The 11,887-nt window shown below is 36.9% G+C and overlaps 1 protein-coding gene across 1 annotated transcript in view; it reads left to right on the forward strand.

Moving 5' to 3' along the window:
- Positions 1-11,887, forward strand: part of LOC101893711 (lipase 3-like) — a 27,776-nt gene extending 15,889 nt beyond the window's left edge. The window contains exons 2-3 of the mRNA XM_005186656.1: positions 10,697-11,413; positions 11,474-11,887. Of these exons, the coding sequence (XP_005186713.1) occupies positions 10,697-11,413; positions 11,474-11,887 (1,131 nt within the window). The remainder of the gene's footprint in view (positions 1-10,696; positions 11,414-11,473) is intronic.

Consider the following 11,887-nt stretch of genomic DNA (forward strand, 5'->3'; position numbering starts at 1 on the left):
CTACAAATCGAATACACGTTTTTTTCTCTCTCTCTCTGCTTAAATCGAATGTTTTCAAAATTCATTAAAGAGTCATTTATTTCCTGGGGTTTTATAGGTTAAATCCATACCATTTATTTTCCTTCGTTGTTGCGGTTGTTGTTGTTGTTGTTTGTCTCTTCTTTATTCCTTGTTTTTGTTGTCTTTTGTTTTCATTGATTTTGATTACAGTTTTTGTGCTATTTTGCAGTGAAAACGAATTGACTCCAACTATATGATACCCTACACCACTAGGCGTACTTAGTAGCGCTCCAGTAACAAAAAAGGTTATATTGGGAATTTATGTGAAGTAGATCATAAAAACTAGGCACCTAATTTGAATACGTATCATGGCTTTAGAGTAGTCACAATTTGGGAACTATATTCAACTCCGATTCAATTTTCAACAAATTTTGCCAAATGGAAAAATTCGGTTGAATATGAAAAATATATATCTAATTTGCTCTGATATTGCATAAACGGTGATTAATAGCCATGAAATTAGATGAAGATGTATATCGAAGCTGTATAATATCCACGATTTAAAGTCCCTCACATTCGTAATATACACTCCACAAAAATGATATTTGGTACCAGATACAGTCCACAAATATCTCTGCCAAATTTATCGAGATCGACTAAGATTTAGATATAGCTGTCATATACAGCGTGAGATAAAACAAGCAAAAGCTGTAAGTTTGGCCGGGCCGAACTTTGAATACCCTCCACCATTTGCTACAAATTTGGCAATTTTCAAAAAAATAAAATCCATTAAAAATTCTGTAAAAAACTTAAAAATACCGAAAGTAGCCTTATATTATGGTCTATACTGCGACGTTGACATAGGCAACTTTTGTCACAAGCTATTACAATATTAAAATGCGAAACTTGAAAATCATCTTTTTATAATGTAGATAAATCATCAAAATACTGAATATAGGGAGGTACCATGGGGGCTATAAAACAATTTTCTGGCATAGGCTGTAGTATTTATTACGAACTTCAAATACAAAATTTGAAATAGTTCCGGTAAATAATGACGCTAAAATCATAAAAATACTGAATATCGGGGGGTACCGTTATATGGGGGCAATACGAAGACGTGGACCTGGACAGACAATTTTCTGTCACAGGCTGTAGTATTCATTACGAACTTCAAATACCAAAATTGAAACAATTCCGGTAAATAATGTCGCTAAAATCATCAAAATACCGAATATCGGGGGGTACTGTTATATGGGGGCTATACGAAGAAGTGAACCTGCATGGCCCATTTTCTGTTTTATGCTGTAGTATCCATTTGGAATTTCAAATACCAAATTTGAAACAATTCCGGTAAATAGTGTCGCTAAAATCATCAAAATACCGAATATCGGAGGTACTGTTATATGGGGGCTATATGAAGACGTGGACCTGCATGGTCCATTTTCTGTTTTATGCTGTAGTATCCATTAGGAATTTCAAATTCCAAATTTGAAACAATTCCGGTAAATAATGTCGCTAAAATCATTCAAATACCGAATATCGAAGGATACCGTTATATAGGGGCTATACGAAGACGTGGACCTACATGTACCATTTTCAATACCAAAAGTCCTGCAGACATAATACTCATTTGGATAAAATTTTATCAACCTACTTCATTTCGTTCGGAAGCTAGAGTGATTTCCACCGACGGACGGACATTAATAAATCGACATAGAATTTTATGCTGATCAAGAATATATATACTTTGTGGGGTCTAAAATGGTGTTACAAACGGAATGACAAACTTAATATATCCTCCATACTATGGTGGAGGGTATAAAAACTGCAACTGTAAAGAATAAGTTTAGATTTGTTCGAATTGGTCACCTTTGGCACGAATTACGGCCAATGAAACCGTCACACGCTGCTCGAATGTTGCTCTGCGGTATTTTGGCCCACTCCCGGCGAAGCGCTTGCTTGAGGTGATCGACACTTTGGTATTTTTTAGTGCCAACCTTGCTTTCCAAAATACTCCAGACACAATAGTCCAACGGATTGGTATCCGCAGATTTTGGTGGCCATTGTGCACTGGAAATGAAGCGAGGAACCTCAATTTGTAATCATTCTTGGGTGGCACGTGCTGAGTGCGATGGTGCTGAGTCCTGTTGGAATGTCCAAAAATGTTTGCGTGCCCAAGGCTTTTATACATCCTCCAGAATATTTTTGCGATAATATTCGGCATTTATTCTGATGCCACTGTCGATTGATATGAGCGTAGAGCGACCATCGGCTGTTATGGCGGCCCACACCATCAGCATGGCCGGCGCTTGAGTTCTGGTGGGCAACCGAAGGTGCATATTTTCCGTTGACCTCTTTGGCAAGTAAACACGATCATTTTGTTCGTTTACAAACAGAGAAAACCAAATTCGGCGGAGTAACCACCTTCGGCCAAGCGAAGCAACTCTTTAGCTCTTTCGAGTCTATTTTCTTTCCGTTGCGGTGTAAGTTCTTGCACTTTTTGGAATTTCAATGGCTTTACCCCGAGCTAATTTTTCAATATTTGCCGAATGGAATATTGCGATATGCGACTCAGCTCACGAGCCATTTTTCGGCCACTGCGACGCGGGTTTCGATCGTTGAAGTCGCTTCTTTATTTTTCGAACCATTTCTGCTGGTGTTGCGGTTTTCTCCGTCCACTTTCTTGACGTCGGGCTACGCTACCAGTATCACGGTCCGACGAGCGATGGTACGAGACAAAAAAGATTTATTCAGATTTAAATGATGGAGTGCTCTAACGATAGCCACTTGTGGTTTTCGAGCCAGTGGATTAATTTTAACAGCTGTCGAACGAGTGGCTTAGAAATGACAGCAGTCTGAAGTTGGTTGCAATTTTTTTCATCTCACCCTGTATATGATATTTGGCACGAAAGATCATTGTTGTGGAGTGAATAATACGCATGTGAGGGACTTTAAACTTCAAATGGAAGCTATAGCTATATCTAAATCCGATTGTCACCAAATTTGATGAACTTCCTTCTAGACTGAATTCGGTCGATTTTAAATTTGATGTACTCGTTCCTAGACTGAATTTGGTCAGATGTGCCAAAATTCAAGTCGTTTAGACTAATATTGGCCATTTGGTGCACAATTAACTTCAAATCGGTGGAAGATTTATATGGGAGCTATATCTAAATTTGAACAGATTCTCACTAATTTTAATAGGATTCCTTGGGCCAAACAAATATTTCATCTCAATTGGATAATAAGTGCAACCTACGTTTTGTTCCCAAAAAAAGTACAGACGGACTGACATGCATAAATCGAGAAATTAATTCTATGAACATCCTCAAAAATAACTATGGGTCTATCTCCCGTCCTTCTCCATGTTACAAACAAATGCCCAAAGACATAATATCCTTACCACTATGTGGTGTAGGGTATAATATTACGTGGTATATGGCGAGTTGAAGAAGGGTACAAGGATATGTATGGAAGATCAAAGATATTCTTTGTTTGAGAATCCTCTAAAAGTATAAGACCTGGTTAAAGGGTTCTACCTTTGGAGGAACCTTACAAGGTTTATTCATAGGAAGTCTGCTACCTGTAAAAGACCTTTCAAATGTGTCCTATATATGGAAGATTTTCGGAGTTGTAATAAATCCTAAAAGGACTAATGAATCCCAAAAGATCTTCTATCTGCGGAAAAACTACAAATGACAGACATTGGAATAATTTTCTTTATATAACAAGTTAAAAAGTATCAGTCGGTATTGCCGCCAGATAAATACCCTCAGCCTATGTTCGATTATCTAAATATATTTTGACTAGTGTTAAGATTATTTAAACGTTTTACCCTCTATGGAGTAGATCCCGAAGGAATGGGCCAATATTGCCCATTTCCTATCGCACCCAAAAATATGATATAAATATTTCGACGGATGTGCCAAGTCTAAATGGAATCGGATGTTAATTTGGCGTTTTATGAACTTCAGGGGTACTCAAAATTTCAATATTTTGTGGGGGAGGTACCAGAAGGAGTGGACCGATGTATTCCCCCTTCACACCAGACCATGGGTTAATACAAATATTAGGATGTGTGAAATTTGAAGACAATCGGACTTTCACATCACATTTAATGAGATTGTAATTATTCAAAATTTTGACCATTTGTGGGTGAGGTACTTGATGGAGTGGACCGATATTGTCCATTTCCACACCTGACCTAGTACTGACGCAAATTGTAGGATATGCAAAGTTGGAGCAAATTCGGATTATCCTTTCTCTTTCTGTGCAAAAAATATATTTTTTGAAAATTTCGACCTTTTGTGGGAGAGGTACCAGAAGGAGTTGACCGATATTACCCATCTCCGAACTCGATCTAAGTTTGACAAAAATATTACGATGTAGCTAATTTGGACCAAATCGGATACTCCCTTCGAGAGTTATCGTGCTCACCAGCCAGCCAGGCAGACAGACGGACATCGCCAGATCGACTCTAAATGTTCTGAAACGGATTTGGTCCAAAGAGACCTAGGGTCTAAAACCGTTATTTTGACTAGGCACGTTTTGGCCGTATCAAATGATATATACCCTCTGTAGCCATATGGCTGAGGGTATAAAAACGTATGGAAAGTCCTCATTCTTTAGACAACTTTAAAATGACTAGAAGTCCTTTTGGTCATATTTCTATAAAAGATCTTGAGATTTTTTTCCAGCAACAGATTCTAAGAGGAGTATCGTTTTCTATAGAAGAGCTTCAGAAAATATTTTTCTATTGAAGACTTTCAATATGTCTACTTTCTAAAGAAAACCTTAACATAGTCCTTGTTTTATTGAAGATCCTAGATGTTATCCTTTCTATAGAATTCCTCACACAAAATCATCTTTTCATAGGACACCCCTGGAGTTTCTTCCATATGTAGAAGGCCTCTTTAACTTGTTTGTATCTTTGGTGTACATACAAGACTACCTCTCTTTGGAAAATAGTGACCAAGTGTCAGCCTGTTATAAAATACCTGTTAGAGAAGTTTCTTCTTCCGCTTGTCTAAAAATGTATGCCCGTCCGTAAGTCACGTGTCGATTCACACACTATCTTGAAATGTAAATCAGTTATTTAAATCCAAATTCAGTTTTTATCCAACCAATTTTTATTTCACGTTTTTAAACTACATTATTGCCTATTCATTAAAAAATAACTAACCCGCCCAAAAACAAAACACATTCAAATACTAAACGTTTATAGGCCATTCACCCCGATTCACCTATAGCCAGTGATTCCTAAAGAATTTTATAACTATTTTCTGTTAAGTTAACGACGTTTGGATTCCAATCATCCCAATATGAAATCTGTGTCATGTCAACCGGTTTGAAATTCCAAACACACAAAATTATAGATCATGAAATTATAATTAGGTTCGTGGTTCTTAAGTTTTTCTTTTCGACTTCGAATAATTTAATGAATTTTTTCGTTGTTCTTTTGTGACATTTTTTTCAAAGCTGGCAGCAAGCCTATGTGGTTTGCAAAATTTGTAAATTTCTGTTCAGTATCGCTTTGAACTTGTAACTAATTCTAGCGTTAAAGAAATTTGTTGGCTTCGAAAAAGAGAGATATTCAAAGAAACCAAAGAAATTTGAAAAAATAGGAAATTTTTTAGAAAGTGAAGAAAACTAAAGTGGGATTGAAAAATGCAATAAAAACAAGTATTTTTTTTATAATGAAAATTATAATTATATTAAGATTATTGAAAAATGAGCTTTGAAAATGATATACCAGAATTTTGCGAGTTATTATATTTTAAAATGTAGTTTCGCTGCTATGTGTTGTGAATTTCATTGGGGTGTTCCAGTGACAAAATCATTCTGAAAATAAAAAAATATATATTTTTTTTTTGGGTTTCTTTTTCGTAATGGAGAATGTATTGACTATGCCATTCCGTTGAAAATAGCTCAAAAAAAAATTATGATTTGTGTAATAGTATAATTAAATCGGGACTAGTTTCATATCTAATGGGATTGAAGATCATTCGAAGTGTTGTCGAAGTGAGAAAAAGTGTGGTCCATCTTTAAGCTCTACATTTGACATCAGCTCTACAGATGAACGGATATTTTTAAATCGGTTCCAAATGTTTTAAAAAGGATATCATAAAAAGATGTATAGGGTCCATTAACTTATTTGCTATTACTGTATCATTAACTATTTTAACTGTATTATCTTCTACAGGCATAAGCCTGAGTTCAACATTTTTTTTAGCACCTCAGTCATTTATTAATGCCAACTGATGTAAAAATTCCGAATTAAGGAACGAGAAGTGCCTTGTTTAACTAAATCTTCTAATAGAAAACTGGACTTCCCTTTCACAGCCACAAAGTCTCAATTTAGAAATAGAAGATGTCGTTTTACATGATACAGGAATAAAATTCGAGAACAAAAGGAAAGAAGATAATAGAAGGACAGATAGTTCTCTCAGAGATGGTTAGTAGGTTTTATGATTTAGGAACCAAAATATCGAAGGTTTTTTGAGTGAGAATTCGAAGGGCTTTTGCAAAAGGAACTAATTTTTCAAAAAAAAGCATCGAAAGATACTTTTATAGAGGATGTAATTTTCACGATAGTCTTTGAATAGAAGACTTTTAATGTAAAGTTTTGGTCTTCAACTATAAGAATAATATTATTTATTCTAGAGGGGGACCGAAATTAGTTCAAAAATAAGCCTTAAAATATTTTCATAGCAGAAAGCCTTCACTAAAGGGTCTTACAAATGTTCTTAAACAAGACAAAAAGTAAGTTTTCTCATAGAAAACATGGATGCCATCCTATATAGGAGACTATAAGAAAATATTCAATCAGAAGACTTGCAGGTCTTAGAAGACAAGATGATCTCCTCAGAGAAGACAAGAAGGTTTTCAAATAAAAGAATATAGGGTCCCCTATGAAGACCAGAAGTCCTCGTAGACCAGAAGGTCTTTTTTCACAGAAGGCCATAGGACTTTCTCTCATTGGAGGCCGGGGTGTCTTCAGTCAAAGTAGCCCATACAGACTATTCTCATAGAAGATCAAAAGGTCTTCTTTCCTAGAAGAAGAGGGTCTTCTCTCATAGAAGGACAGATTGTCTTATCTTATAAAAGACCAGAGGGAATTTCTCATAAAAGGTCAGACGGTCTTCTCTCATAAAATACCAGAGGGTCTTATCTCGAAAAGGCTAGAGGGTCTTCTAATGGAAGATAAGAAGGATTTCTCATAAACGGCCAAAGAGTCTTTTCATAGAAGGCCAGAGAAACAATACCAGAGGGTCCTCTTTCACAGAAGACCAGAAAATCTACAGAATCCTACAGAAGAGCAGAAAGTCCCTTTACGGAAGGTATTTGTACAGAAGACAAGAAGGTCTTCGTAGAAAAGACCAGAAAGTCTTCGTAGAAAATATCAGAAAGTCTTCGTAGAGAAGACCGAAAGGTATTCGTATAAAAATTCACAACTCTTCGTATAGAAGAAGAAAAAGCCTTGTTATAGACGACGAGGTGGTCTTCGAATAGAAGACGAGAAGGTTTTCTCGTTTAGAAGATGAGAAGGTCTTCTCTTTTATAAGACGAGAAGGAGGTACCATAGGGTCTTCTAATGGAAGAACCGAATCACTTCTCATATAAAAAACGAAGGATTTCTCACAAAAGACTAGAAGTTTTTCTTATAGAAAGTCAGAGGGTCATAGAAGAATATAGAAGAGGCCAACAGAGAGACTTTTCGCTAAAGAACTGATCCAAAGGATCGGAGGGTTTTCTCATAGAAGAAGCGAAGGACTTCTCATAGAAGACTCGAAAGTTTTCTTATAGAAAACCAAAAGGTGGTCTTCCCGTGGAAGAGCAGAAGGAAAGGTCAGACGGTCTTCTTTCATAAAATATCAGAGGGTCTTCTCTCAAGAAGACTAGAGGGTCTTCTAATGGAAGATAAAAAAGATTTCTCATAAAAGGCCAAAGAGTCTTCTCATAGAAGGCCAGAGGGTCCTCTCTCATAGATGATCTTAGGGTCTCCTCACAGAAGACCAGAAAATCTTCCTACAGAAGAGCGGAAGGTCCCCTTACAGAAGAGCAGAAGCTCTTTGTATAGAAGACCAGAAGGTCTTTGTAGAGAAGACAAGAAGGTCTTCGTAGAGAAGACCAGAAAGTCTTCGTAGAAAATATCAGAAAGTCTTCGTAGAGAAGACCAAAAGGTATTCGTATAAAAATCCACAAGGTCTTCGTATAGAAGAAGAAAAGGCCTTGGTATAGAATAAAGGGCTGCAAGTGTGACATTTTTCTCTATTTATGCCATGGAGGGAAAACGCTCGTCATGTTGTGCCCTGTTTGATCAAACGCATAACAGGACGTGACATCCAACCAAATGCTCGATGTCTCGTCATGTCGGTCAGACTCAAACCCATCGTCATAACATGTAATGACCAATAAAAGGGGATGTTGAGTAGTGTGTCATACAAAAATGTTCTATCAAAAAAACAACAAAAATTATGAAACAATTTCCAACGAAAAAGGCACACACGTGATGAAGACAAAGCGCAATCGCTACCTGCTTTTTCTTGAATTTCTTGGCGAATACTAAAATATTACAGGTACTTCTAATTGTTCCACACAAAATTTCCACATTTCGTGGTTATTGACGAAACAATCTAAAAAGTTAATCCTTATTAAAAAACAATAATCCCTCTGGTAGTGAGGTGTAAATTAGATTGAGTGCTACTGTAATTCACATAACAACACTATATACACCCATTGTTCAATTCTGTGCATATTCCGTTATTGAATGAGAGTCAAATCTCCGCCCACAAACTTTAATTTTAAAAGAACACTATATGTAGATAGAAAATAGGCAAACAATATTTACCTCTTTTTTATGACAAAAATTTTATGATAATCACCAATAAATTGGGATTATTAATATATATTTCCTTTTTTTATTCATTTGTTGATCCCTATGCACATTTTGTTATTGAACTCAATTTTATATTTACGCGGGTTTGTTACTTCAAAACTACAGCACACACAAAATCACACCCTCGTCGTCGAAAGTAACACACACACACTCTCAATTTAAGCACACGTACACAAATGACACACAATTTGACGATGACACGGTTCGATGTCATCGTTGACACCCTGCATTTTTCGAGAACACCATGCAAATATTCGAGTCAGCCATGCCAAGATCGAACCTTAGACAATGGCACACATGAATCAAAATGGGGGATGTTGTTGGTTGTCATTGCTTTTCAAATACATAGCGCATGATTGAGTAGACAAAGTCAGTGTGTCAAAAAAAGCATAATTCATACAATTCGGCTTGTGCAGGCCTTTAGTATAGAAGACGAGGTGGTCTTCGAATAGAAGACGAGAAGGTCTTCTCGTTTAGAAGACGAGAAGAAGATGAGAAGGTCTTTTCTTTTATAAGACGAGAAGGTCTTCTCGTTCAGAAGACGACACGGTCTTCTCGTTTAGAAAATGAGAAGGTCTTCTCTTTTATAAGACGAGAAGGTCTTCTCGTTTAGAGGATGAGAAGGTCTTCTCGTTTAGAAGATGAGAAGGTATTCTCGTTTAGAAAATGAGAAGATCTTCTCGTTTGGAAGACGAGAAGGAGGTACCAGAGGGTCTTCTCATGGAAGAACAGAAGCACTTCTCATAGAATAAACGAAGGACTTCTCACAAAAGACTAGAAGGTTTTCTCATAGAAAGACAGAGGGTCTTCTCGCAGAAGACCAGGTGGTCTTCTTTGAGAACACTAGATAGACTTTTCGCTAAAGAACAGAGGGTACACTCTTCCAATAGATCGGGAGGTTTTCTTATAGAAGAAGCGTAAAACAGCAGAGGGTGGTCTTCTCTTAAAAGAGCAGAAGGTTATAGAAGAACCGAAGGCCTTCTTTTAGGTGAGTAAAGGTATACTCTTGAAGACTCGAAGGTATTCTCATAGAGGGGCTGCATGTCTTCTCATTCAAGATAAGAAAGCTTTCTCATAGAAGACCAGAGAGTATCCTCGCAGAAGAACCGAAGGATCATAGAAGTAGACCAGAAAACAATCGCTATGTCTCATGTTTAAGTATTTAGCTTTCCACAGATGTACCATCCCATTAAGTTGCTGCCATCACCAATTAAGATTATGTAGAGGATTCAAAGCTCTTTACAATTTCTTATTTTTACTCAATGTACTTAACCAGGATGATGAGACGGTTCATTAAGTGATTTTAAAATCCATAAGTAGTTAAGAAAAACTTATTTTGTCGGAATCTAATGCGTCAATATTCCTAGTCATCGGTGAGTGACCACTAATTAATTTTGGTGTAAAAATAGAATAGATATCAAAGTACATTATCGGATCGGAATTAAATAGTCCTGGTTTATAAGATTTTTTTCAAAATTTTATAATTTAAAGTAAACAGGAGGGAAATAGTCTTAGAAAGTGGAATTTATAAAAAAGTACATCACATCTTATTAGAAATACGTCATACAAGAAGACAAGAAGTAGACACTTTGATAAGAAAATAAGAATAAGAATTCCCTTTCTTCCACAAGGAAGTACTGAAATTGTTGATAAAGGTTCGATATGAGGTTAATTTTAATACTTCTGATAATTATAAAACTAACTCTGACGAAGACTGTTCCTCGGACAACAGTAAGTACATCGAATTTTCATAATAATTCATAATTTACTTTTGATATTATCTTTCTTCTTCAGGCTGATCGTATACGGAATTTCGGCTATTCCGCTGAGACCCACAAGGTACAAACAAAAGATGGTTACATCTTGGGTATATTTCGCATAACAAATGCAACAGTTAGAGGACACCAAAAACCCCAACCCATCGCCCTAATGATGCATGGTTTGGTGAGTTCCTCGGACGCATGGATATTGGGGGGGCCAGCGGATGCGTTGCCCTTCAATTTGGCGGACAGCGGCTATGATGTGTGGTTGGGAAATTATCGCGGTAATCCCTATAGCAATCGTCATATATCTCTCTCTTCAAATGATCGCAGATTTTGGCAATATACCTTGGATGATGTGTCATCGAAAGATTTACCCGCCACCATAGATTATATCCTTCAGCTGACGCACCAGAATTCCCTGCATTATTTTGGTCATTCTCAGGGATCGGCAATTATGTTTGCTCTGCTCTCCACACAGCCGAAATATAATCAGAAATTGAAAACTAGTCACATGTTTGCCCCGATTGCCTTTATGTCACATGCTCGTTCGAAGCCCATACATCTGGCAGCTCCTCTCTTCGGAACATACAGTAATTTGGATGCTGTGTACGGTGATATGCCATTCTTACAAAATCCACTGTTAAGAAAAGTTCTGGGGATAAACAAATGTCGTAGTCCTTTTACTCATCGATGTTTGTGTGATTTCTGGCTCAACTTGTCATTGGGTTATTCCACCCACATACCACAAGTAAGTAAGGCAGGTAATCTCCATGGAATTTCTAAAGTAAAATACATTTTTTCTATTTAGTCCATCTATTCGGAAATTTTTAATACCCACCCGGCCAGCTGTTCCACACATCAATTTATACACTTGGTCCAGGCCTATGTCTCGGGACATTTTCGTCCCTATGATCATGGAATTGTGGGAAATCTGCGACGTTATAATCAAACCACACCACCCGATTACCAGGTGGCCAATATAAAACCTCGATTTCCTTTGAATTTATATTACAGTGACAATGATGTTCTCTCCGCCAGGGAGGATGTTGAGCATTTGATAAGGATATTGGGTAAACGCTGTCTGCCTCATTTCATTAACGAGAAAAATTTTGCTCACGCCGATTTCTTGTGGAGTTCTAATGTGAAGGCGGTACTGAATAATGGCATACTGCGGCAAATGAATAAGGTGGAACATTTGTTGCAGCAGGAAAATAAATCTTAG

The sequence above is a fragment of the Musca domestica genome, unplaced genomic scaffold (genome assembly GCF_030504385.1).
Source record: "Musca domestica strain aabys unplaced genomic scaffold, Musca_domestica.polishedcontigs.V.1.1 2, whole genome shotgun sequence".
NCBI lineage: Eukaryota > Metazoa > Arthropoda > Insecta > Diptera > Muscidae > Musca > Musca domestica.